Source organism: Marmota marmota, unplaced genomic scaffold (assembly GCF_001458135.2).
Source record: "Marmota marmota marmota unplaced genomic scaffold, marMar, whole genome shotgun sequence".
NCBI lineage: Eukaryota > Metazoa > Chordata > Mammalia > Rodentia > Sciuridae > Marmota > Marmota marmota.
In genome coordinates this window covers 20,973,830-21,001,771 of record NW_026000082.1, presented here as the reverse complement: position 1 = coordinate 21,001,771, position 27,942 = coordinate 20,973,830, and the positions used below count along the sequence as shown (strand labels likewise).

The 27,942-nt window shown below is 47.4% G+C and overlaps 1 protein-coding gene across 8 annotated transcripts in view; it reads left to right on the top strand.

The window, feature by feature from the left end:
• Positions 1–27,670, top strand: part of St3gal3 (ST3 beta-galactoside alpha-2,3-sialyltransferase 3) — a 167,006-nt gene extending 139,336 nt beyond the window's left edge. For 5 of the 8 annotated variants that reach the window (XM_048815548.1, XM_015485126.2, XM_048815547.1 and 2 more), the window contains 7 exons: positions 259–353; positions 3,283–3,346; positions 4,370–4,465; positions 4,735–4,921; positions 21,603–21,749; positions 21,967–22,113; positions 26,652–27,670. In XM_048815548.1, coding sequence (XP_048671505.1) covers positions 259–353; positions 3,283–3,346; positions 4,370–4,465; positions 4,735–4,921; positions 21,603–21,749; positions 21,967–22,113; positions 26,652–26,741 — 826 coding nt within the window. In that variant the 3' untranslated portion in view covers positions 26,742–27,670. The remainder of the gene's footprint in view (positions 1–258; positions 354–3,282; positions 3,347–4,369; positions 4,466–4,734; positions 4,922–21,602; positions 21,750–21,966; positions 22,114–26,651) is intronic. The other 3 variants (XM_048815550.1, XM_048815552.1, XM_048815551.1) reach the window with 1 other exon arrangement.
• The last annotated feature ends 272 nt before the right edge of the window (positions 27,671–27,942 follow it).

The window sequence follows — 27,942 nt, the reverse complement described above, 5'->3', positions numbered from 1 at the left end:
TTAAGCTCACTCAGCAAATCTGGTCCCTCCACTCCTACAGCTGGCCAAATAAAGACTGATCAGGCCTGCTCCCTCAGACTCAGGCTCCACTCAACAAGATCAGCAGCTACCTAGTGAATAGGCTGGGGTGGGGCAGGTATGCTGGAATGTGGACAGTGGCTTCCCACAGGCCCATCTCCAAGACTGATGCACGGAAGAGCCAACCAGTGCTCCAGCCTATTGCATTTTTGTGATCCTCAAAGCCCTGTTGTATTCCAGGTTCTCCAAGCCAGCACCCATGTTCCTGGATGACTCCTTTCGCAAGTGGGCTAGGATTCGGGAGTTTGTGCCGCCTTTTGGAATTAAAGGTCAAGGTATGTTGGGAACCCTGACCTACACTAACATCTCATTCCCTAACTGTCTGCCTATACTTCAGGACAGCACTAAAGCCTCAGAAATCCCGCTCTCAGCGGCACCTTGTTTCCTCCTTCCTTTTCTCATACTTCTTTAATGGAATATTTACAGAACCTGCCGCTTTACCAGGGGCTGGGTCTACAACAGTGACATAGATGGATACCATTCCTCTCCTCAAATAATTCTAGTTTAATGGAAATACAGGTACTCAGAATGCAGGACAGAAGGGCTCTGCCAGGGGGAAACACAAGATACGGTGAGATCACAGAAGAGAGATGCCAGACATTATATAGAATACTAGATGTGATGGGCAAACCAGAGGCCACCCCCCAGAAACATCCATGCCTGATGTCCTCCACCCTGACCTAGATTCCCTTCCAACTATTCTTGTTCTGTCTGTGGCTAACCTTTCCCCCCATGCTCTCAGAAACTACCCCCTCCATCAACTTAGGGACCTCCCCACACCTTTTCCCTCCTAATAAGACTTCCCACCCTTAATGGTTTAACACTTCTGCTTCTGAGTTGAGTTCCTGTGCTGTTTTGTGGTCTGGTGGGAAAGAGCTGGGCTTAAAGTCAGACACATCAGATCTCCATACTACCTCTTTACAAGCTGTGACCTTGGACCACTACTTAGCCAGTCTATGCTTTAGTTTCTTCATCAGCTAAATGGAAAGTATCGTACTATTGTATAGATTGTGGTCAGAATTAAAACAGCTGTTGTAGGGGTGGTATCATTTGGCCAGGAAACTCAAGAATGTCTAAGTCCTCTATTCAGCCATCCCACCCAAAAAGAAGACAGTGACCAGCAAGAATGCTGACAAACTGACACTTTGATTTTAAGCTTCCAAGGGCATGGAGCCATGCGAGGAACTCCTTCCTTCTGGATGCACATAGCCAAGCAGCCTGCTCTTTTCTCCTAAATCCACACTTCTAGACTGATCATACAGCTATAAAGACCAGAGAAGACCAATACAGAACCACTAGCCAGCAGCAAGAGAGCAGCTGTGCTTATGAGTGCCCTTTCTATAAAGAATCCCTCCTAGAGGGGCTGAGGTTGAGGCTCAGTGGTAGAGCACTCCCCTAGCATGTGTGAAGCCCTAGGTTCGATCCTCAGCACCACATATAAATGAATAAATAAAATAAAAAAGGTATTGTGTCCAACTACAACATACATATATATGGGTTTTTGTTTGTTTGTTTGTTTGTTTTTAAGAATCCCTCCTAGAAAACCAGGCCCATCCACATCTTAACCTTGCTTGGCCAGTTAGTGGTGTGCCATCACACTCAGATGCAACATATTTAGAAGACCGTTTAAAATATGTTGATTTTGGTCAGGTGTGGTTGCACACACCTATAAAATCAGAAGTTCAAGGGCACCCATAGCAATTTAGCAAGATGCTACCTCAAAATAAAGAACTGGAGATGTAGCTCAGTGGGTAACATACCCTGGGTTCAATCCCAATACCAAAAGAAAAAATATACGTGTGTATAGATAGATAGATAGATATTGCATGTTTTAAGCTTTACATGTGCATATCATTATATATACATTTGTGTGTGTGTATATTCTTCAAACCAGTTTCTTTGCTAATTTTTTAATACCTTTATTTTACTTATTTATTTTTATGTGGTGCTAAGGATTGAACCCAGGGCCTTGCACGTGCTAGGCGAGTGCTCTACTGCTGAGCCACAACCCCAGCCCCTCTTTGCTAATTTTTTTTAGCTTTATTTCCATGGATACCTATTGCTCTAGGTCATTGATTTGTTTATTTTATTTTATTTATTTATTTTGACTACTCTGTAATGTTTCGTGTACCACATGTGATATTTTCCTTTGGACATTTAGGTTGCTACCAATGTTTTGCTATTACAGTTTTGCAGTAAACATGCTTGTATAAATATATGTTTTTCAGTTTTGTGCCACTGAGAGTAGAGTTGCAAGAACCTAGTCTATGCATACCTATATCCTTATTTGGTATTTTTAAGGCGATTTCCTTTGTGGCCAACACCCAATTTATCTTTAGATTTTTATGTACATTAGTTTCTATCTTTCTGACAACTCTATATGGTAGGAATTACCATCTTCATTTTAGAGATGAGGAAACGAAAGCTTAAAGAGTTAAAAAAGTCAGATCACAGAGCTCTTATGTAGCAGAGTTCAGAAGGAGAGCAGAAACCATTGTCAGAAACAAAGAGGCCAAGAAGATGAGATCTGAGTAGTTGTCACAGGATCTAAGAGCACAGAGATCCCGGGTGTCCTTGTGGAGAGCAGCCTGAGCAGAGTGCGGGTGGGCAGGTGCCAGGCTGCAGAGAGTAAAGAGGTTAAAGAAAGGCCACCTGACAAAGAGCAGGGTTGGAGATTGGCAGTGTGAGAGGGAGGAAGCGAGGAAAAGCCAGTACCAGAAACAAGCAAGTGTCTTCCTGGTTGTGCTCCTCATCATTGCTTTTCTCATTTGTTCCTGGAGTCTACTTGGTGGGGCACAGAGGTAAGCACATCATGGTCTCTGACTCTGGGTAGGGACTTCCATTTCTGGAGGAGACTGAGATGCTTCAGCTTCCAGGCGAGGCCCTGGCCTAGGAACACACGTCCTGGGCCTGACTACAGAGTCTCAAAGTCCAATGAGTCTCCAAGGAGGGTGAAGAAGTCCTGGGAAGAACTTGCATGCTAGGGTTAGAGGACTGGCTCCTGGTGGAGATATTTCTGCCTGTCTCCCTGCCTCTGTCTCCTTTTTCAGGGAGAAAGTTGTAGTGACCTGGCCCAACATAGCTTCCTCTCCCCACCCCTGCCTTCACTGTGACCCCAGGAACTTGTGCTTTCCAATAGGGTCATTAGCAAGCATTTTATGGGAACGTAAATGACCCTCTAATAACTCCTACCTTTGTCCACAGACAATCTGATCAAAGCCATCTTGTCAGTCACCAAAGAGTATCGCCTGACTCCTGCCTTGGACAGGTGAGCCCCTTGCTGTCCAGTCCGCTGGCCCCAAATGCCTGGAAAATGCCAGGTGTTGAAGTCCAGCTGGCCTTCCTGGACATGGCCAGATTCTCCAGCATATCTGCACATGTGACCTACAGTAGTACACACACTGGTGTGGGTGGAGCAGGTAAGTGGATGCACTGCACTGGACTTGAATCCCTGGGAACCGTCAGCCTCTCAGACAAGACTCTGAATCCGCAAGCATCAGGTTTGAGGTTTAGACCTGAACATACTGGGGTCATAATCAGCCTGGTCCATGAGATTGAGGGGTGGTGGGATTGAGGGGTGGTAGGGGCAAGGCTCATGTCCAGGAGGCAGTGATGGCTATGAAGCTAACAGACCCTGGAGCAGGGAAGCTCCAGGATCAGAGGTGGCAGAAACAGAATGAGTAGACTCTCTGGTGGCTACTGGGAGCCTGAGTGCTTCTGAGTTAAAAATAAGCCAAGCCCTGAGTCCTGGGGCCCCGAGTCCTAGACTCCTGTCCTTGTTTTCTAGTTGCCTGTCCTTGTTTTTCTTTATCCTGGACCCTCTAGATGCCTAAAACACCCTCCAGCCCTTGGAAACCTTTACCCAGAATGCTATCTTACCATGCACTCTTCATCTCTGAGTCAGGTCCCCAAGCCCCCTATACCTGTTTCCCTCAGGATATTGGAGAGTCCCAGAGGCCAGCTTCCCACAGTATGATTTTGGACTCTTAGAAATACTGCCAGGAGGCTGGGGCTATAGCTCAGTAGAGCACTTGCCTAGCACATGTGAGGCAATGGGTTCAATTCTCAGCACCACATAAAAGTAAATAAATAAAATAAAGGTACTGTGTTCATCTATAACTAAAATAATAAAATAATTTTTTAAAAAAAGAAAGAAATACTGCCAAGACCCCTTTTGTCTTCCTCTATCCCAGTGTGGTTCTGGCAGATGGTATAGGTCAAGGGCCAAAGAGACAGAAGGAAAGAGGTCTGGGAGACAGCTCTCCACAGGCCTCCACCTCTTTCTCCTCAGCCTCCGCTGCCGTCGCTGCATCATCGTGGGCAATGGAGGTGTCCTTGCCAACAAGTCTCTGGGATCACGAATTGATGACTATGACATCGTAGTCAGGTAAGCTCCCCACACCAGTGTCATGGGCACCTGAGTGACCTGGCCCAAACCCCAGTCCCTGAGCCCACTGAGAACTCTCTGTCCATCTGATCACTTGGGCTTGAGGTCAACAGAAGCCTCAAGAATGCTTGGTTGGAGGGTTTTGAAATAGACAACTAGGTGACACCAGATGTGAACTCCCTATTCTCTGCACCTGGGTTATAAGGGGGTCACAGCGCTTCCCCAAACATAGGCCCAAGGCAGGCTCTGATTGAGCCTATTCTCTGTAGACTGAACTCAGCACCAGTGAAGGGCTTCGAAAAGGACGTGGGCAGCAAAACAACATTGCGCATCACCTACCCTGAGGGCGCCATGCAGCGACCTGAACAGTATGAGCGTGACTCTCTCTTTGTCCTCGCTGGCTTCAAGTGGCAGGACTTCAAGTGGTTGAAGTACATCGTCTACAAGGAGAGAGTGGTGAGCTCCCCAGCACCAGTTCCTTCCCCTTTACCCTAGGCCTGGCCCTGGATCCCCCAGTTTCCAAGTCAGTCCCTCCCCTGAACCCCATGAAACATAAGCAGGAGTCTTCAAAATAAGCATCAATGACCCAAGGCTGAAAGATAATAAATGCAACCAAAAGGCAGAGGCCAGGAGGTGACAGGGTCCCAGACCAGGCTCCTGGCACTGAAATGCCTGTTGCTTGCTCCTTGCCTCCAGATTCCTAGGGCAAACCATTTCCCAGCCTTCTCTGGCCAGACCCCAACAGCCTCCAGGGGCCTTCCCTTGGCCTTAGATCCCCAACGAAGGAAAGCTGTCATCTCTAAGGCCACAGGCCCTGTATTAATCCCATCTTTACATTCTCCTGCCCTGGCCCTGCAGCTTCCTCCCTGATCTCCACTTTTCTCATGAGTTCTCTCTGACTCTGGTCTTCTGGGTCTTGCCCTCTTTCTCAAGGAAGGGAGGAAGGCTTGATGTGGGCCCTGGTACCATTCTTCAGGAACAGCAGGCCTCTCAATTTGAGGGTTCCATCTCCCAGAACCATTAGTCCAGGTCTGCTTCCCCTGACCTATAGCTGGGTCCCTATCCTGCCATTGAGTCTGGTTCTAGTCTTTGGGTATGAACAGATTCTGTACTCACTATTCTGGGCAGGCAAGGTCTGCACCCATTTCTTTAAAGAGCTCATGTGGCAGAGTAGGGTCAGAGTAGACCACCCACTGAGTTCTCTCCTGAGACCTCTGTTTCCCAGCTTTGGGCCTACAGGAACACCTGCCAATTTGTTCTGGGTCCATCCCCACTCTCCTCCCCTCCAGCTGTCACCAGCAACCCGAGGGGAAGGGTGCTACAGACCACAGGCCATTCATCTTCTGATACTTAAACCTCTTACCAGAGATTGATGACAAATGGCCCTCTGCCTACACTAAGACGCTAGTTGTTCTTTCTGGAGGTTTAGAGGAGAGTTGGGGGTGGGAACAGCTAAACCTGCCTGTGGGGGTCTCAGTGCAATTTGGTTTAACTCCACAGCCCTTTCCCAAGCAAGGCCAAATGCAGGCAGTGTCAAGTAGGTAGCAAGCAAGAGAGAAGACAGAAGTCAGGTCCAGAAATTCAGGTAGGTGGGCCAGTGGGGAAGGGAGCCCATCTCAAAACCAGGCTGAATAAGGCTGCTGGGCTCTACTATGTCCAATCCAACTTCCCAAAGGGAAGGAAAGAGCCAGGCAACAGTGACCATTAGCCTTCAGCCAGCCTGGCTTCAAGCAGCCCATATCTGCACAGACCAGGCAGAGAATGGCGGCTGAGGGAGTAACCCCTCTGTTATCAGAATCCTAGAGCCCACATTAGTGTCCCTAGAGCTAATTGGTAGACACTTTCAAGGGAAATATGGGTGAAAACTGGGTCTGCCTTGGTGAACCCTAGGAGTTCTAGGGGCTGCTTTCTCAGGCCTCTTGCCCATCTCCCTTTCCCCTCCTACCATGTCCATTTTCTCCCCACAAACACATGTCAAAGCCCCAGGCCTCCCTCAAGGCTGGAGCTCCCAAAGGACAGAGCCCCGACCCCACTGGTTTTTATCCCTCAGTGCCCAGGCACCATAAATTATATGGGCTCAATCTAGAATTGGCTTGAACACCAGTCGTGCTTCCTGATGGGCATACTGGGAAAAGCCTGGCAGTCCAAACAAGTCAGGGCCAGCCAGGTAGGTGTTGCTACTTGTTCCTTCCAAGAGCATCATGGCCAGTCAAGTCAAGGATCTTATAGTTCATCCAAGGGAAAAAGGAAAGAAGAAAACAAGGAAGCCAGCTAGAGTCGGAGGAAGCAGGTAGCGGGGCCTCACTGCTCCCTGAAAACTGAGGAGCTTTCCACCTGACTTGGCCTTGGCAGCAGGAGGTCAAGGTCCTAGAGAAGTGGGGTGAGCAGTAGAGTGCTGAGGCCCCTGCTCAGCCTGTCCTGGCCATGCATCAGGAATCCTGGGCCAGCCTCGTGTGGGTGAGAACTCCTTCCCAGAGTGGGTGGGCATGAGTGGGAAAGAGACAGAGGTGACATTAAGGAGTCCTCTGCAGTACCAGAGTCACAGGTGGTTTGGGCCTAGAGTGAGCCGCCAGAGGAATGCCCATGGTCTCACCTCTCCCAGCACCTGGAGTTGGCCTGCCTGGGCCCAGTATTACCCAGAGGCCTCTGTAGTGCCCTTTTCCAGCCCAAGGGTCTTCCATGACCTCTCCATGCTCTACTCCCATGTCTCTGGCCTCTGAGACCCAGGTAATGTGAGCCAGGCTGCTTCTCCAGGCCACTCATGCCTGGTGCCTTGCCATAGGGCCCAGCCATAGTCTTGTTCTGCTATTGCAGCAATGGGTCCTGGCCATGCAGCTTCTAGCTACTGGTGAATTCTACAACTGTCAAGAGCCTTACCTGCAGAGTTCTGGCAAGAGGCAGCTCCACAATAGTGGGAGCCAGAGCCTGGCTGGGCAGGGCTGGAACAGGTATTAGACCTCAGTTACAGCTGTTGCCCACTGCTTGCTATATAAGCAGTAACTTAATAGCGGGTACCTTTCAAGTACCCAGGAGTCCTGATGTGGAATGGGAAGGGGGAAGATATGGGAAAGGAAGGCCATACCAGGCTACCTTTGCACAAGATTGGCCAAACTTTCTTATCACATGGGAGCTTTCCTCTTCACCATATGTAGCCATTTGGTTCCCTGATTCACTGGGCAGTAGCACAAATAACTCCAACAAGTTACCAAAAGATCTCCCCAATCCTAGGAACCTTGGCCAAGCCAGCAAGCAGGTATAGAAGTTCCTAGTAAGCCTTGTGTACTCAGGAAAGTACCAGTTGATGGTTGAGTAGGGAAGCTGAGGCTAAAAGGCGGGGGATGTGGAGGTGCTGCCCTATATGAACCCTAATGGGAAGGGGCAGCTTTTTGAGGAACACTTAAGATATCTGCAGCCATCCCCCTTGCACTCATGCATTTGCCAGGCATTAGTGAGGTGTGTTGGCATTGCACTAGCCCCAGGGGATCCAGACAGAATAAATTCAACACTGTTTTCAACTCAGAGTTGCTTACAATCTAGAGGAAGAGACAGTTTTAAAACTAGAGTCACCGTGCAATGTGGTAGGTACCGTGAGGGGGACATTCCTAAAGCAACCCTTGGGGCAGGCAGGGAGAGACAGAAAGCCTCCTTGAGGAGGTACTACTGAGCTGGACCCTAAAGGAAAAGTTAGGAACAATTAGGTGAAAGGTGTTACAAGCAAGAGGAACAGCATGTGCAGAGGCCCACAGAGACAGCACTCCATTCAGGGCACAGCCTGGCCGTGTGTCAGAGTGCTCCTGAATGTCTCAGTTGCTGTGGCCTGTGCATTAGGAGGAGGCTCCTAGTGCTGGACAAAGGCTGGAGACACCCCATCTGCTGTCCAGATGAAGGGCCCATCCAGCACTGGGCCAGGTCAGTGTGCATGTGGTTCTAGCCCTGCAGGGAGAAGGGAGAGGAAAAGGGCTGGGGATTGGCACCTGAACATACTGGACTAAGCTGGACCTTCTAGCCGTAGTTTACTCCCTGGGATGGGAGGGAGGAAAGGAAAGATCTCAGAGGCCAGCTGTGGCCCCACATTCATGCTCAGGGGGACTAGGTCCCTGAAAGAAACAACATGTTTTAAGAAGGTCAAATGGTTTAGGCTGTATAGTTATATAGACTTTGGTTTAAATTTAGACTATGTCCTTTATTACCTGGATTACCTTATATTTCCTGCCCCCTTAGATTTAGTCTCAACTATACAACAGTAATGGTACTGCCCATCTTTTACAGTTATTTTAAAAATTAAATAAGATGAAATTGAGAAGCACCTAGTACAGAGACTGTAGTAAGTTCTCAGCCTAAGGCACATATTGATGTTATTTGCTATTTTTTGTTATTGGTAGTGGTGTTACTATTAGAAAAGCTCTGTTGCATGGGGACACAAAGCCTTTTTCTGTCCACACTGTAGGGCCTAAGCTGGGTGGTGACCTGAAAGCAGGGATCAGAGGCCAGACCTAGAGGAGGAGGAGACAGGAGCCTCCTTGGAGAATGGCAGCAGGTATGCGCTAGCAGTCTGAGAAATTCACAGGGCAAACAAAGTCACCAGATCCCTGAATGTGAGGTCTTACTGGACCAGGCCCAAGCTGGGGATTAGATGCCCAACTGCACCTGAGCCTTTCCTTTGTTCAGACCTAAAAGAACTCTGCCCAGAAGGATCCCAGCCTGGGTACCACCTAACCTGAGGAGACTTGGGACAGGGCCTACACTGTGGCCCCAAAGGCAGAGCCAGAAACCATAGGCTCCACTCCCTGCCTCCTGGTGTACCATTTCCTTTGCAGCCATCTCCAGTGGCTATAGCCATTTCTTCCCTGCGAGGGCCCAGAGGACTTCATGCTTCCTCCTCATACTGCCTCCTGGCCATTGCTCCTCCACCTCAGGAATGGGGCTCGTGTCAACACCACCCACCATCTGCACCTTTCATCACTGCCATCTGTGACCATCTGGTTACTGTGTCTCATAATAATTATTATTGTCATTCTCTTCTTTTACTCCCTCACTTCCTTCTCCTGTCCCCTTTTTTGCTTTTTTTCCTCTCTTCCTCTGTCATTCTGTCATCAACATCAGAGCTGTCATTTATTAAGCTCTTCCATTTCCCAGCTTTCCTTACAGTAATAGGCATAATTATCCCCATGAGAGAGATGGAAGCACAGAGAGGTTGAGTTGCTTGCTTAAGGTCACACATCTAATTAAGTAGCAGAGCCAAATTTAAACTCAAATCTGACTGCTCCAGGGATCTTCCTAAGAAGTAAATCTGACCTGACTACATACCTTGCTGCTTAGAGTCCTTCATGGCTCAGCTCCTATCTGCCATGGCCTGAGAGAACACTGAGAGCTACTGTTTACTGTGCCTCTCTACGTGCCAGGCCCTGGGCTACGTGTGTGTGTGTGTGTGTGTGTGTGTGTGTGTGTGTGTGTGTGTTATCTCAGCCCGCCATCTAACAACCCCGGGAGACAGGTACTGAGTCCTAGTAAGTGGCAGAGCCACATTTTGGACCACTTTCACCAACTGCACTGTAACACTTCTCCTTTAGTCAGTGATTCTTTCTTTCAAATCCAAATCTATCACCAAAGTCATGTGAAATCCCATGTCCCACTCAACAGTTTCCTCACCCCCACCACCCCCTCCCTGCATCCAGTCAGTCCAGTCACCAGGAGAGAGAAATAACTTAGAGCTGAGGTTGTAACCCATGATGGTACCTTGCTGGTACCTTGGGGCCACTTCTGCCCTGTGTCTTATGTCTGGTTGTTGGTCTTCTCACAGCTCTGCCTTCATCATCTTCAGCTTAGCCATGCCTCCTCTCTTCCTTCTGTCCAGCCCTACCCCAAGCAAACCTCACATCCAGCTGCAGAGGGAAAGTAAAGGTGCCATTAGTCAAAACCTGTGACTTCCCATCTCCATTCTACACATCCTTGCATCTGGCCCTCCTTTCCTCTTCCACTGTCCATCCAGGGTCCATTTTCTCCTAAGCCTTCACCTCTCCTCTCCCCTCATCAGGAGCTATCTTTCTTCACTTGTTTCTTTCTCACCTCTTTATTGAGCCTCCTCTCACATCTATAAATTTGTTCAAGTCTCTCTCACCTTGAAAATAAAAGCCCTCGAGCTCATGTTCACCTCTCTCCCTCTCTCCTTTCTCCTCCTGACCTGGTATCCCCATGTTTTGGGGTTTGTTTTGTTTTGTTTTGTTTTTCCTCCTTCTGTTTCTCAGCCCCTCCAGCCTAGTTTCCAAACCCATCCCTGTACCAGCAGTGACTTTCTGATCCTAAATCCAGCGGATACAACCTCTGCCCTCTCATTAAGGAACCACTTTCTTGGCAGATATCCAGGGCGTATTTACTATGTACCAGGCATAGTGCTAGGTTCTGGGGACAGTTCTTTGTTCTTACAAGCCTGTGGCCCCAACCCTGGAAGCCTCCTTGATTCCCCCATCTTCTTTGCCCTGACTGCAATCAGTCAGTCTCCAGATCCATGCCTCTTCTACACCTACTTGCTTAGACTAGTTCAGCAGCTTCCTATTTCCCTGACCCTTATCAGGTTTCCCTCCAATACATTCTCCACTTCTTTATTCATTAGTCCTGCAAAGTGTACATTTGACTGATTTGTTCTCTCTCTTCGTGATTGCCCCTTGTCTAGGTACCAGCAGCATTAATATCACCTGGAAACTTTTTAGGGGAGGAGCCCACCCTAGAATTTCTGAATAAGAAACTGGGAATGAGCCCAGCAGTCTGTTTTAACAAACCCTCCCAGTGACTTGGATATAAGCTCAAGGGGAAGAACCATTGGCCTGCAGGATAAAATTAAAAAATCCATAGCACAGCACTCCAAGAGCTAGCTTCTTCCAGTGCCCCCTTGTCCTTGCCACTCTCTCTCTCTCTCTTTTTTTTTTTTAGTACCAGGGATTGAACTCTGGGGCACTCGACCACTGAGCACATCCTCAGCCCTATTTTGAATTTTATTTAGAGACAGGGTCTCACTGAGTTGCTTAGCGCCATGCTTTTGCTGAGGCTAGTTTTGAACTCGCAATTCTCTTGTGTCAGCCTCCCGAGTCGCTGGGATTACAGATGAGTGCCACTCAGCCCAGCTGTCCTCACCACTTTGCACCCAGCAATGCATTCCACTCTGGCAGTACCACAGTGTGAATCCTATTTCAAGGCCTGACCCCTTCCCAGGGCTGCGTTAGATGCTCCTCTGGGGGGCCAAGAACAGTCTTGTTTTATCTCCTTAAGCCCAGCACCTCCAGCAAAGTGTTTCAAAGTGAATAAATAAATTTGGAAACTGAGGCCCAGAGCAAGGGAGAGTCAGAATTCTGACCCCAGACCTGCGGCTCCCAGTCAGGGAGGGCTCTTTCCCCACAACTAGGCTCCCCTGCTCTCATTACCACTGGAGATGATTCTTTTGGATTCGGAAACTTGCATCCTCTAGCTCTCTTCTTGCCTCTTCTGGAAATATCTTTCCCCTTCACCATGTTTGATCTTCTCTCTGCAGTTCCGAGATCATTCTTCTTGATAAAGAAATGAAAACTAAACAGTCCCTGGCACTCTGCCTCTTTGTCTAACAGCATCACAAAGTCCGCCCCAGGCCGATGCCTTTTTTGTTCTTTGCTTTTTCCAAATATAGCTTTCAAAAGGTTTTTTGACCCTCTCCTCATAGCATACAACTAAAGACAATTTTGAGGAAAATAAAATAGAAATCAAATCTCAGGAGGGAAAGAAATCTTTTTAAAGCACAGAGTGCTAAAAAAAATCCAGTTTGATAACATGCTGATTTAAACTAACAAACCAAAGGACTAATACACAACTTTGAAAAGTAGATTTAGAAAATATGACAAAGGGTTATTATTATGAGGTGGACAAGAAAACACTGGAACTCCAGCAGCTTACAGACAGGAGATGCATATTTCAAATAATGTGTTTAAATTACACTACAGGATACTAGCAAGAGTACTCTCAAAGGCGCTATCAAAGGCTACTGGTCATAGTATCAACAGGGACAAGGTTTTTGGAAGGGAAACTATACTTGGGACCAAGAGCCATCTCCTAAAGGAAGGGGAAATGTGCAAACAGATTTTTATTATGGTATTATTTACATTAGCTATGTTAGCTTTTCATCATTGTGGCAAGACCTGAGAAAATCAACTTAAAGATTTATTTTGGCTCATAGTTTCAGAGGTTTCAGTCTATGGTGGGCCGGCTCCATTGCTTTGGGCCTGAGGCAAGGCAGACCATCGTGGTAGAAGAGAATAGCAGAGGAAAACTGCTCACCTTATGGTGGCTGGGAAGCAAAGAGAAGAAACAACCAGAGGAAAGATATATTCCCCAAGGACATGCCCCAAGGACCCACCCCCTTCAACCAGGTTCCACCACCTTCCAGGAGTCCATTCAGTTATTGGAATAATCTGCTGATGTGGTCAGAGCGGTCATGATACAATCACTTCTCCAAAACCCTATCTCTGAATAGTGCAGCATTAGAGTCCAAGCCCTCAACCTGTGAGCCTTTGGGTGATAATCCAGATCCAGACCATAACAGTAGCCAAAAACGAACATGATCTAAGGAGTTTGTAATATAAATTATGGTTCCACCACTGGATGGGTGAAGCAGAAGCACAGGGACCTGCAGAGGGTGTGGGCACCTGGACCAGCCATCATGGCTGCTCTCCCCCTTTCTCTGTGGGAAAAGCAGTGGACACAGCACCAGATTCAGCGTTTGGTACTGAAATGAAGCTCTAACTCTGCCACAGCCACCTGTTATACTACTGTCAGAATTGGGTGGGACAGGCTAACGTCTGACTCTCCATTCTTACCTGCAGTGCCAGTCATCTTCTGAGAAGTGAGATTGAGCGCAATGAACATTGCCAGCCCACTGGGCAGAATGCCCAGTCACAGGGCAGGGAGTAACTGTGTCAAGGAGAGGTACAGGGCCTGAACAAGGGTACAGATGCCACCCTGGTCAAGAGGGTCTGGTCACTTCATCCCTTGACCTCCAGGGTACTTACGTAAGCCTCAGGCCTTAAGGAGTCTACTTGCTTCAACCCCTTGTAGAAGTTGGCCATATGAATGTGAGTATTTCAGGCACAGAAAACACCATTGACAAAGCATGTGATGTATTTAGTGAATTAAAAATAACTCAAGCTGGGCAAGTGGCACATGCCTATAATCCCAGTGGCTCAGGAAGCAGAGGCAGGAGGATCACAAGTTCAAAGACAGCTTCAGCAACTTAGTGAGGCCCTAATTAACTCAGTAAGACCCTGTCTCTAAATAAAATGCAAAAAAGTGCTGGAAATGTGTCTCAGTGGTCAAGTGCCCCTGGATTCACTCCCCAGTACCAAAAAATTAAAAAAATATATGTTTATTATTTTGTTTATTTATTTTATTGTGGTGCTGAGAAGCAAGGGGGAGGAGATGATTTTAAAAGTCATTATTCTAATAATTCAGTATAATAGATGTGGCATGGGTAGTACTACCATTAGACCTGGGCGGGAGGCATCTGTCCCAGCCACACTCTGACCCTCCTCCATCACAGCCTTTGCTATAGAGAGAAGAGGCATATATGAGGCCAAGAAGAAACTCCCCACCCCAGGCCCATGCACTGGTATAAGACCATTACCAGGTCCTAGTGACTTCCATATTCTTTTTTCTAATAGTATCAAGTACAGTTCCATCCTCCTGAGGACAGAATCCAAATCCATGCTCACCCCTAAGTCCCAGGAGGGCTATAACTGCTTTACAACTTGATTTATCACTTCCAAATTTTAGACATGTAGCATGTCTAAGTTCATTTGTAATTTTGTCCCTGACCCCACAAATGTTAAGGGTGGACCTGCATAGACAGGGTGGCAGAGACTGAAATGACACTGGGTACACAGAGATTGGAGGGTCTGGTAAACCACAGTCACATCAGGAAACTTGTACTTTATCTTGATGACAAATAATAGCAGAAGCTGAGAAGATCTGACTTCGAGCCAAAACATGTATGCATGACTTTTTGTGCCATGACACAAAAACACTATAAGCAGGAACTCAGGGCTGGGATTGTAGCTCAGTGGTAGAGCACTTGCCTAGTATGTGTGAGGCCCTGGGTTCAATCCTCAGCACCACAATAAAATAAATAAACAAAATAAAGCATTGTGTCCATCTACAATTAAAAAAATATTTTTTTAAAAAAGCAGGAACTCATTATTATCTTTATTCTCTAGATGAGGATAATGAGACCTAGAAAGCTTAGAGAACCTATCCCTTGACAGAGTAAGTAGTTTGGGTATCAGGGTTCAAACCCAAGACCTTCACTTTTAGCTGTCAACACAAGCTGTTTCAGAGGACAGCAGGATCCGCTGAAGATTTTAAACCTGAAAGTATCAAGATCAGACTCAGGAAGTGAATGGATTGAAAATAGGCAAGGTGTAGCTGTTAGAGTGACTCTATGAGAGTTGGTGTCCTGTCCCAGGCAGTAGCAGCAGGGAGCAGGAGTAGACACATCTGCCCTACTCTTGGCTGCAGAAAGGCAGCCCATGGAAATCTTAACCCCCAGACCTCTGCCTTCAGGGGGCAGGGAAACTGCATCCACCTTCCTGGCGGGAAGGTGCTTTCTTCCCAGATCTCTTCCTCCTTGCTTCTGGCTGTTCTGACAAGAGCAGAACAGGTTGCATCAGCAGGAGCTCCACAGACAGGAGCTGGGCCCAGACTTGACTGTGGCAGGCACATTCCTGGAGGAGGAGGGATTCAGCAAGGAATGTAGCCCACAGCTGGTCTCAAGGAGAGGTACAGCATTGACTGGCCTGAGAGGCCTCCATGAATTGTGTCCCGTGAGGCAGAGAAATGTACTTGAGAGGCCACAGCCAAATTTGAACCTTGCAAGTACAGGCTTCATGGGATAGGACTGTGCTGGTGGCAGACCTGGCAATGTCACCAGCAACAAGCAGGCCTCCAGCACCCAATATCTACCTGCAGAAGCCAGAGGAGAAATCTGGTTTCCTACTCAAGAACCAGGATGTGCACAGGTGTGGAGGAGTGCTGGCCTTTTTTGTGGTAGCTGACATTGCCAGCCACACCCTGCCCTTGAATCTCTTGGCTTCTGCAATACTCAGTCATAATAAGTAAGATTTATTAAGCTTTCACTGTATACCAGTCACTGTGCCAGATGCTGTAAAACACAGCATCTCATTTAATCCTCTCAGCTCTTTGGGAAGTAGGTCTTGTCATCCCTGTTTTATGCAAGAGGAACTTGAGGCTTAAGGAGATGACGTGATGTGCCCCAGGTCACAGAGATGTGGAATCGGGTGTGAGCCCCAGTTTTCCACACTGAAGAGCCTGTGCAGTTGCCTGCAGAAGGCCATGTGTCAGTGCTGGGGTACTTTTTGTTTGTTTGTTGTTTTGAGAAGATGAGTCATAGATTTTTTTGTTTGTTTTTAGGAGAGATGTATGAGGTTTGGTTAGTACCCAATATTTTTATGGCCAAGAGGAACAAATAAATGTACAAATCACATCTTGGTCTTACTATTCCTCCTTTCCCTGAGATTCCTGAGGAAGCTCTTCTACCTCAGGACCGTGACTGATGGGAAGGAAGAGAAGAAGCACGCAAGTGTGTCAGGTCCCTGTTCTCTAATGGGGGTCCCTGGGGCTCCAGCCCTAAGCACATGACTCCTTCCCCCAGGATCCCAACACCATCCTCAGCCAGTGCTGACTTCCAGCCCCAGGGTGCTATGAACTACAAAGCATGGGCATGTAGCGGGCAGGGGCAGAGAGGGGTCAGGCTTCCAGGAGACAAGCCTGGCCTCAGTTTACCCACTGTTGCAGAGAAGCAGTGAGTCGGGAGGAGCTGTGTGTGTGTGTGTGTGTGTAAGAGACTTCTCACTTACTACCAGGAAATACAACACACTTGATATCCTCAAATCTAAGTAGTCAAATTAGTCATTTCTCCTCCCGTAAATATTAAAGGTGGAAAGAGAGGCTGTAGCTTGCCCTTCCCCACTGAAGCTTTTTTCAGATTCTTAAAGGGATTTGAGATAATAAGGTAATTTCTTACAGTTTTGCATAGTGATTAAATATGGGGCTTTAGCCCATGGGAAAGTCCAAGAGGACTGTGTCGGGGAGGGTGCCACGTCATGAAAAGAACTGGGTTCTAGAGTTGAATTCAGCTCAGATTCTCATCAGCTATGAATGTGTGTCCTGGCAAATCCCATCCAGAAAATAGGTCACCAAGAAGCCCCTGACTCACTGTAGAGCTCTCATAAGGCAAAAGGAAGGTCTCATTTATCTTTAGTTTCAAACCCCAGACTTCCTGAAGTGGGAACAGCAATGATATAAATGGTGTGGCAGAAAGAACAGCCATTCTGGAGCCAGAACTCTCAGATTTGAATCTGGGCTCAGCTACTTGGAGGCTGTGTGACCTTGAACATGTTGCTTCATTTGTACCTGTGAAGCGGATGAAAGGTGAAGAGATTTCTGCTAAACCAGCCTCTAGTCTCACACCCCCAGTGTGCCCGCTCCTGGATCTCATGCCCTTCTGAATGACCCCTATGCTTTCTCCTTCCTCCTCTTTGGTGTGTGTGTGGGTAGGGGATGGGGCAAGCACAGACAGGAGCTCCAGGTGGGAACTGTTGGGGCCTCCAGGGACAGGGATATGCTACACTTGACTTGGGCTGACACCTGTTGTTCCTGCCAGTACGGAGCTGTCCCACCCCTGGGGCGCCCAGAGTTCTACCTACAGTCTTGTCATTTCTCCACCTCCCTATTCCTGCTGGGTCCTGCTATCCCTCCTTTTACCTCCCTTACACACCCTCTCCCAGAGACAGAAGGGACATGGGAGCTACATGAACTGGCATCTGTTCATTCAGTCTGATGGGCCAAGGCTGAGAAGTTTGCCCCACAGGCCTCTCCTCTGAGCTGATCTGACTCATGGAGGACAGAAAGTATCTGTCAGAGGAAAGAACTGTGCCACAGAAGTGGGAGACAGGAGGAGGGAATGGCTGGAGCAGCTGTCCACTGAAGGGGCAGCCACAGAAGAGGCCAGCAGGGGCCGCTGGCTGCTGTGACTACCCTATCTCATTTCACCACTCTCTCTTGCCCAGGTAGGCTGGATCCTGGGCTACAGAAATTAATCAGACTGGGAGCCCTGCCCTGTGGCGCAGGGTCACAGCACACCACTGATGTGTGCTCACCCTGAACTATATCACTTAATTCCCACAGCAGCTCACAAGGTAAACACTGATAGTGCCCCTGCTTACCCACAAGGAAACCATGTGTCACTTGCCTGGGATCCACACAGCAAGTGCCCAGAGCTGCAGCTGAACACCAGGACTACAGGTCTATATTTTATCACCTCTTGAAGGTTAGAGGTCAGTTCTACCATGTGATGCAGGGGGTCAGGAAAGAGTTGAGGGAGAGGATGGAAGAGGGTAGGGTGGTCATGTGGGAGAGGTGGGAAGGTGAAAGATATAGGGAGCAGCAGAAGCCCTGAGGCAAGAATTAGCTAGGGATGGTTCAGAGAGGCTTAGACTGAAACCAGGGGCAGACAGGGCTTCCTGTGGGCAGAGTTATGTGATCCCATTTGTAATTAGATCACTTGAGCAGAGTGGAAGGAGTTCAGGAGGTAGTCCACTTTGGGGACTCATTCAGTATGTGTTGAAAAGAGAATGGAATTCAACAGTTACTTATTGCGTACCATTTATGTTCCCATCACTCTACTGGGGTATTTTTCTAGTCGGAAGACTGAGCAGTGATTACAACAGTGCAGATGGGAGAAAGACGAGACCTGAACCTGAGGTGGGAGCAGTGGCTTTGGGAGCAGGGCAGGGAACAGTGAGATTCTAAGATGATAGAACTCGAGACCAATAGACAGATGTGTCAGAGAGTGGGGGAGAATCTGAAGTTGGTTCCCAGGTTTCTGGTCTGGGAGGTAGAAGGACAGCGGAGGAAAGGGGGATACAGGAGGAGGAATAGATTTGGGGACATGAGACAATTCAGATGTCCAACAACAGAAGGCTGGTTACGTAAGTTGTGTACATCTGTGTAACAAAATAATTTTAATGTCTGTGACATTCCATGATATAGGTGTATCAACAAAACCTCTTAACTTTTGTTAAGAGTTTTTTCTTGATTTTTCACTTTTATAAATGACACTGTAATAAACTGACTTTTTCAAAGGTCTTCACCATTCCCATCTTAGAAGGGCAATTTGGGGGTCATCTTCAAAACCTTTGAAGCCTTTGATATGATACATGTTGTCAGATTGCTTTTTATGGAAAGGCTGTGCCAAACTTTACTCCTGTGGCAGCATAGGAGAGTTGGGCCTCAGCGTCCGACCACTCATGCTGTGAAACCTGTATAGATGCACATATACATGCGTGCATAGACATTTAGTGGGTCAAAAATTATCCCGTTATTTTAATGTGCATTTCCTCATCACTACTGAGTCAATTTTTTTCATGTTTATTAACTTTTTTGTATCTTTTAATCCATTTTTGTGGGATCTTATTGAATTTTCATGAGTTTTTAAAATACAATTTTTTTATTATTTGTGACAAATCTTTTCCCACTTTTTGTCTTCCTCTTAATTTTCAACTTTGCTTGCTTATTTGTATGTTTGTTTTTGCAGTGCTGGGGATGGAACCCAGGGCTCAGTCATGCTAGGCAAATGTTCTACCACTAAGCCACATCCCCAGACTACTTATTGTATTTTTGATGTACCAAAGCACTTGAAATATATGAAGTTCAAATCTTTTCTTCTTTATTGCATTAATGTTTGGAAAGTTCAGTGCTAATGTATACATCTGGTTTTTCTTTTTCTTTGTTTTTTTTTTTTAATTTTTGTTTATTTTTTAACAGCCTTTTTTTTTAGTTGTAAATGGATACAATATCTTTATTGGTTTTTGTGTGGTGCTGAGGAGCGAACTCAGTGCTTCATGCATGCAAGTTAAGCACTCTACCACTGAGCTACAACTCCAACCCTCTTTGCTTTTTTTTTTAATATTTATTTTTTAGTTTTGGGTGGACACAATATCTTTATATTTATATGATATTGAGGATCGAACCCAGTACCTCATGTATACCAGGCAAGCACTCTACCAATAAGCCGCAACCCCAGCCCTTTTTTTTTGCTTTTTTAACATTTAGTTATTTTGTGTATGATGTGAGAGAAGAGAAGGTAAATTAATCTTTTTCCCAAATGCAAATCTTTGCATATCACTTGTTCCACAGATGGTGGCACTTCCTTTATCAAAACCTATGCATGGGCTGGGGCTGGGCCTCGTGGTAATGTGCTTACCTAGCATGCATGAGGCACTGGGTTCGATTCTCAGTACCACATACAAATAAATAAAATAAAAAGGTTCATCAACAACTAAAAAATATTTTTAAAAAAAAAAAAAAAACCTGTACATGTGTTGATGCTGTTCTGTTCAGTAATCTGTGTCTTGATTCTTGTACGTGTGATAGTGTTGTAACATGAACAAATCCATAATATACCCTAATACCTCATTTATAAATGGTGAGAAGCATTACTTTTCCCTTTTAATTCTCTTGGATAGGTTTTTAGAATCCTTTGGGTAAATTTCCAAAACCCTTTTGAGATTGTTCTTAGAATTGTGTTCAGCCTGTGTCTGGGAGGAGCCGGCCTCCTGTTGGTGGTGTTCAGCCTTCCCTCCAGGAATGCAGTTTGTCTCCCTTTCTTTCAAGTCAACCATTTATGTCTCAATAAAGGATCATAGTTTTCTTTCTATAATTCTCTCAGATTTCTGAGATTTACCACTCAGTTTTTGATTTTTTTGTTATGATTGCAAATGAGGTCTCTTTTTGTTTTATACCTGGGGGTTGTTTCCTCTTGGTGCATTAAATTATTCATTCTAAGTCTTGTTGATTTTATTTGTTTTTTTGTTTGTTTTGTTTTGTTTTGTTTGTTTTAGGCAAGTAAACTGGCTGGTAATAAGTTACATTGGAGCCCACAGTAATGCCCCTGGCTCTGGGGCTGGTTGGGTCTTCCTCCAGCAGTACTCAGACACCCAGTTGTAAGGGTAGAAAAGGGAAGTTAGAGTGATGCCAAGGTCAGTGTTTCCCAGTATGGGCAATAGAAGGACAAGGGACAGGGTACTAAGGGACCTCACAAAACTGGTTGAAGTGATTTACTTTGGGGTCTAGACCAATAAAGGCTGTGGGAATCAGAGGTCTCCCTGTGTTTGGGTGAAAGGGAAAGGTTAAAGAGAAGAGGTTGGGGGCTGGGGATATAGTTCAATTGGTAAAGTGCTTGCCTTGCATGCGCAAGGCCCTGGGTTCAATCCCCAGCACCACAAAAAAAGGGGGGGGGGGAGAGGTTGGGTTGGGGATGTGGTTCAGTGGTCGAGCACTTGCCTAGTATGTGTGAGCTCCTGGGTTCCATCCCAGCACTGCCAAAAAAAAAAGCAGGTGGGTGGTTGTGGCCTTGAAATAGACACAGGTGTCAGGCTCAGAGGTGATGCCTTGCTGTTACGGGACCACGTGACCGTGGTCCATGAGGGAAGAATGAACTCTTGTTAATGAGGCTGAAGTCACCCAACTCTAGTCCGTGGCAGAACTGGGGTTTACGCACTGTTCTGCTGTTCTATGCTAGCTCACGCTCTGTCTTTATTTTTCAGGTTCACTTTAGCACAGGTGACTGAGGGAGCCAGGAGAGACAGCAGAAGGGAAAGGAGGCAAGCTCAGCAGAGCAGATAGGAGGGAGAGGGCAGGCTCCAGAGGGCCCCTCAGCTGCTGCCTCAGGCAGGCGGGACAGCTGGACCACAGCTCTTCCTATTGGCCCAAGGACCCCCTCAGGCCAAAGCATTGTCCTCTGAGAGTGTCCTGTACCCCGTGCCCTGCCCCACAGCTCACTTCCTATCCTTCATTACACACCCAGGCCCCACCACATGCTCACCCTTCCCCCTCACTTACCATGTTTCTGTCACACATCTCACGTCCCTGCCACATGCCAAGGCCTTCCTAAATCAGCTGGTTTATACCGCAGGCCCCAAGTTGCCCATCTACACCTCACCCCCATCTCATTTCTCATTTATCTACACACTTAGGTCCCTGCCACTCACCCAGACCCATCATTACCTGTACACCCAGCTCATGACCCCTTGCACTGTGTCCACAGAGTGCATCGGATGGCTTCTGGAAATCGGTGGCCACTCGAGTGCCCAAGGAGCCGCCTGAGATTCGCATCCTCAACCCGTATTTCATCCAAGAGGCCGCCTTCACCCTTATCGGACTGCCCTTCAACAACGGCCTGATGGGCAGGGGGGTGAGGCTCCTGGGCCCCTGGGAGAAGGAGGGAGAATTGGGCCAGAGGATCCTTGGGAAGAAAGGAGTGGATGATAGGGTGGGTGGCAGTGGCCCTGGGAGGTAGTCTTCAGGGAAGAGGGCTCTTCTTGGCAGTGGAGCACAGTTAGCTCCATAGAGCCTATCTGTGGTCTCAGCCCCAAGGTTGAGCTCCATATGCCTCCTCTCCCATTCTCCAGAACATCCCAACCCTTGGCAGTGTGGCAGTGACCATGGCGCTACATGGCTGTGATGAGGTGGCAGTTGCAGGCTTTGGCTACGACATGAGCACACCCAACGCGCCCCTGCACTACTATGAGACCGTGCGCATGGCAGCCATCAAAGAGGTTCGGGGCTGGGTGCGGGGTAGAGCCAAGGGAGGGGGGCTTTCAGCACAGAGGACAGACTCTGATGCATGTAAATGAGTGGTAAAGTGACAAGCCAGCTGCCCAGAGCTCCCCAGGAAAGCCCTGCCTTCCCTCAGCTAAGCAGAAGCACGGGAGGTCCACTTCATGTAGGCCTCTGACCACCAACATCCTACTTGCTCCTCTCCCCTGAACCCAACCCCTTCCTCAGGCTTTTCCTTGAACTCTTTCTCTCTATGGGGCCCTCCCTCCCCTTGTCTTCTACCTTGCCCTTCCTTGCTGCACCCCCACCCATAGTACATTAGTTGGCACCAGGTCAAATGGGCCTCCTCTGTGATCCCTGTCTTTTCCCAGAGGGCTCATTTGCCCCTTGTACAACCCACAAATAAACATTGCCCCTCAGTCTCAGGAAGAGCACCTGTACCTCTTTCACCCTTCCCTGTGACCAAGCATGGACACCCTTTAACACCCAGAATTTCTCCGGGAAATCCACATGTACAGGTAGGTTCCAGCTCTCCTAGACTCTTGGCCTCTCCTGGCATCACAGCGAGGATCCCATGTGGAAAATCTGAACTCTTTCTCCACCTTAGCTTCTACAACCCGCCTTCCACTGACCCCAGCCTGAACCTGGAAATCTCAGGCCAGTGCCCTGAGCAGCTTCTCTGCCCTTACATCTGGTTGATGGAGGGTGGTTGGAAGAAATCTCTTATCTGTGCAGATTCATATCTCCATGACTCTGCCAACTCTATTTCCTGCCCATCAGTGTCTTTATCTGCCCCTCTCCAGCTCCACCACACTGTGCTGGCGCTCCACTCCACAGGTTCGTACAACCCTCCCTCCAGGGAGAAAGCCAGAGCTCCCACTGGAGCATCCCCGTTGCACTCCTCACTCCCATTCAGCCCTTTGCCCCCACCTAACACACGTCTCCTGAAGGTGACCTGTGTCAAACCGCCAAATCATGATCTCTCAGGAACACTTCCCCCATCCCAGCAATACTAAATATTGAACCAACCCAGGGGCACTCTGCCACTGAGCTACACTCCGACACTTGTTATTTTATTTTGAGAAAGAGTCTCACTAAGTTGCATTGACTGGCTTGAACTTGACAATCCTCCTGCCTCAGCCTTCCACATAGCTGGGATTACAGGCATGTACCACCACAACCAGCACAAAAACACTTATGATGATGATAATGTGTTGACCACTCCTTCCTGCTTAGGCTTCTGAGTCAGTAATTTCTAGTGTTCTTCCTATTTCACTTAACTCTTCTCTCATTCTCTTTCTCACGTCATAGGTTTGGTCTACCCAGCAAGAATCAACTTTAGCTAAGGCTCCATCTCAGACAATCTTCTCACTGTACATGTTGTCCAGATTTACATCCCCATCCATGGCTTCAATTACCATCTGTTTTGTATTAGGTTTCTGGTTCTGTCTTGTCTGTTCAGGCTGCTATTCCAGAATACTATAGTCTATGTAGCTTTTAGAAAGCAGAAATTTATTTCTTATAGTCCTGGAGGCTGGAGGTTCAAGATCTGGGTGCTAGCAGATTCGGTGTCTGGTGAAGACCCACTTCCTGACACAGATGACTGTCATCTCACTGTGCTCATGCATGGTGGAGAGTGTAGGAGTCCCCCTGAGTCTCTTATAAGGATACTATTCCTGTGGGAAGTGGCCTCTGAAAGTACAGTTAGGAGAGGATACTAGCTGCAGTGAGAACAGCACCAAAGGTAGTGAGGTAGTGAATGGCGGGTAGAGACTGCAGGAGTTGCACATGGTAAGTGCTGTCAGGATGTAAAAGAGACGGGGTGGGGAGAGGCTGAGCAGTAGCTGCAGGGTGAAGCAGTTCCTGCTGGAGTCCTGTACACAGCAAAGAATCTGGGCTGGAAAAAGACTGTGAGCAGTAAGAACAACTGCTCGCTCAGATATAAGGAGGGCAGTAGTGATTGCCCAGAGAGAGGAGAGCAAGGAAGAAGCACCGGTAGTTAGAATAGCCACCTGGATACCAGTAGCTCGGTAAGAGGAGCCAAAGACAAAGGTAGAAGGCTGGAGGCATAGCTCAGTGATAGAGTGCTTGCCTGGTACACACGAGGCCCTGGATCTCCAGCACCACAAAAAAATAAAATATTCCTCAGAATTTTTTTTTTAAGGTAGGAAAAGGAGCTAGCTGCAGGAGACCCTGCTGAGAAGGTGGGTTGTGCAGTAGTTGAGCGTCTGTGTCCAGAATCCTTCCACAGCAGTGCAGAGCTCCAGGGGCCTCCTAACTTCTCTACAAAGAAGAGGGAGTTAGCAAAAGAGCACCAGAGAGAAGGGCATCACCTGGTCTGAGAGCTACACCTAGGGCAGACTTTTGTGTTCACTTTTTCATTATAAAAAGAAATCGTCTAGAGAATGAAATTAATCAAATCATATGCATGTATAAATATGACATAATGAATCCCACCATTATGTATAGTTATAATCCATGGATAAAAATAAAATATTGGCAATAACTACTATATAAAAAAAGAGAAAAGTGTCAAACATAAGCATAGAGAATAATATACTTAGCTCCCATGTACCAGTTACCCACGCATGGCCATTGTTTCGTGTGTCCTTCCTTTCGTGCTCCCAACCCCAGTGATGACTTGGACAGGTCTCAGCAGATCTTTCTGGCCATAAATACTTCATTGGGTTACTCTGAAAGATAAAGAGTATTTTTTTAATTATTATTATCATGCCTAAAATAGTTGACAATAATTTCTTAGTGTCATCAAATATTCAGTCTTCTGCTGACCTGTTACCCCTCAGTGACTCCTAGTGGGTGCTGTTGAAACTGACCCATCAATTGGTTATTTCTCCCCAGGAGAGGGAGGTGGAATAAGTAGTTTTGTAAGTTTCTACATGTGCTTGAATCCTGACCCTGCCATTCTTCTGAACCTGTTTTCTTGCCTATAAAATTTAAATTCCATTCAACCAATGTGTTTATTGAGCACTTATTCTGTGCGTAGCACTCCCTGCCCTCAAGTATAAAGAAGTTCAGAGCCAAGGAATATAGGGAATTCTGCTGATAACTGCCCAAGTTTCAGATTTAGAAGGTTGGAGATGGTTGACTGGACCAAATAAGGGCTGACAGAGCCCTAAATTCTTGGCACCAGTAAATACTATCTGTGAGTATAGGTGTGGTGAAGCTCAGCGTTGACAAAAGCTACAGTTGGGTAAAAGCCAGGATTGACATTCATTCCTTCATTTATTCAAACAGTTTTTTCATTCTTAGAGGGACTTGGTCATTCAAACTTCCTAGTAAGAGTCCTGGGGATGGGGAAGAGTCCTATCCAGGAAACCCTGAAAGGTTGCATCTTCCTTGTAATTTCACATTAACAACAACAAAAAAAAAATACAAAAAAAAAAAAAGCCTCTTCTAGTGAGACGCCATAGTGCACACCTAGCGACTTAGAAAGCTGAGGCAGGGGGATCACAAATTCAAGACCAACCTCAGCACCTTAGCAAGGCCCTAAGCAACTTAGTGAGACCATGTCTCAAAGTAAAAAATAAAAGGGCTGGGGATGTGGCTTAGTGGTAAAGCACCTGTGGGTTCAATCCCCAGTACTAAAAACAATGTCTGGGGGATGTGGCTCAATGGTGATGTTCCTAGGTTCAGTCCCTCATATTGCAAAAATATAATTAGATAGATAGAGCTATATATAAAAAAAATTATTAATACTAGTCAATTGTCTTTATCACAAAAAAAAGTATGAGGGGCTAGAGTTGTGGCTTAGTGGTAGAGCGCTTGCCTAGCATTTGTGAGGCACTGGGTTCAATCCTCAGCACCACATAAAAATAAATAAATAAAGGTATTGTGTCTGCCTACAACTTTAAAAATATTTTTTTAAAGTATGAGGTGATAGGTATATTAATTAGCTTGATTTAATCATTGTACAGTGTATATGTATAGCAGAACATCATATTATACCACATAAATAAATATAAATATATATGTAATTATTATTTGTCAATTAAATTTTTTGTTTTTTAAAGTTAGGCTCTGCTCCTCAGGCTCTCTGGCTCCTGTGATCAGGGAGGCAGGATTTCATCAGCATCCCCAGGCCTGGAGAGTGAATTCCATCAGGCCAGAGTGACTCCACCCCCTTGCTCTTGGACTTCAGTGACTCACCTGCCTGCCCTCAGGGTGTATAGAACCTAGGTGCTTCCAGACTAGCTGGGTGGGATGGAGTCTGAGGAAACAGGTCCTTCCTTCAGAACTGAGGAGGAGACTGGGAAGCTAACACCACCCAGACTTGGGAGAAGTCAAGGGCGGGTTCTGAAGGAATGAAGAAGGTGGGATGCGAAGGTTGTTTTCTCTGAGTCTTGGGAAGAGGGATGAGTTAAGGCACACTGCAGCAGAGTCGTCATGGTCTTGTAGGCACCGTGGACGATAAGTCTCTGCCTTAGATTTCTAGTCACAGAGCTTCAGAGGTTAGGGACCGTAGAGAGCAGCCCCTTGAGCAGCCTATTTCATCACTTCTCCATCTCTTTTCTTCTAGTCTTGGACTCACAACATCCAGAGGGAGAAGGAGTTCCTGAAGAAATTGGTGAAAGCACATGTCATCACTGACCTAAGCAGTGGCATCTGAGTGGGCCCAGCACTTGGCCACGTAGGCCTAGGTGCTATCAGAGCAAGTAGCAGCCACCTGTGCAAGAGTCCTCAGACCCAGAGAAGGACAGTGCCAAGAGGCCCCAGGGGCAGTGAGGCCTTGGTGGGGTAGCCAGAGCTGTGCCTGTTCGGAAGCCAGCCTCAGAGACCAGCACTCAGCCTCTCTCAGCCTGGGTCCATGAAGCCAGAGGGCCAGGAGGCCACTGGCTGTGCCCAGCAGGCCCAGCATGCAGGAGGTGGGACATTAGGCAGCACGGCTGCTGCCAGAATTGTTTCTCCAATCAGTGTTTGGTGTATTATCATTTTGTGAATTTGGGCAGGGGGGAGGGGGGGATAATTTATTTTTAAATAAGGTTGGAGATTGTTTGGTCCACTTGCTGTGCAGGAAGAGGCCCACTAGAGGGCCCATCAAGCAGTGGTACCAGTTAGCTCCCTGGAGGGTAGGAATGCGGTGACCAGTCTGTGCTGCACTCCAGGACCATAGGGAGGTGGGCAGCATCTCATGCCAGTCCCCCCCCCAGCTCACCACACTGTTTGGCCTTTCTTGAGGAGAAGATGGGGTATTCCCACTCACCAGCCCCCAGCTGTCCTGCAGGGAAACCCTGGAGCCATCCCTTCGGAGCCAACAGGACAGCCCTGGGCTAAAGCCGAGAGAACTCGAAAGCTCAGGAGGCCCAGCCCAGCTTAATGGGAATGGCTGTCCTCCCCAGCCACACCTGATCCATGGGACACCACCCCGGCCTGCACTGACCCACTTGGCAGGTGTTCTGGGTTTCCACAATGAGACTGCTAAGTCCTTGGGTTCTGCCTTTAGCCTGGACCAGAGGGAAGTGAGGCCCAAGGACTTTACCTAGGCCGCGACAGCCATCCTAGGCAGCCCTCATGGAAGCAATAAAGATCTTCCCTGAACTTGGCCTCCTTTTTTGCTTTTTCCAACTTTCCTGGAAGAAACAGGAACCCAAGGCTCCAGCCACTCTGCTAAATCCAAGGGCCTTCTCTCCAGCCCACAGAGTATCAGATCCCTTCACTTCTCATGTCCTGTGCAGGACCTAGGTGGCTATCTAGGAACCTCTGGGGTCTTACCACATGAAAGAAAGACCAGTGGTAGCCCCTGGCCTGGAGAGGCCCACAGACCATCGCTTGACACCCTGGCTTGGCTCTTTCTTGGCTCTGGAAAGAAT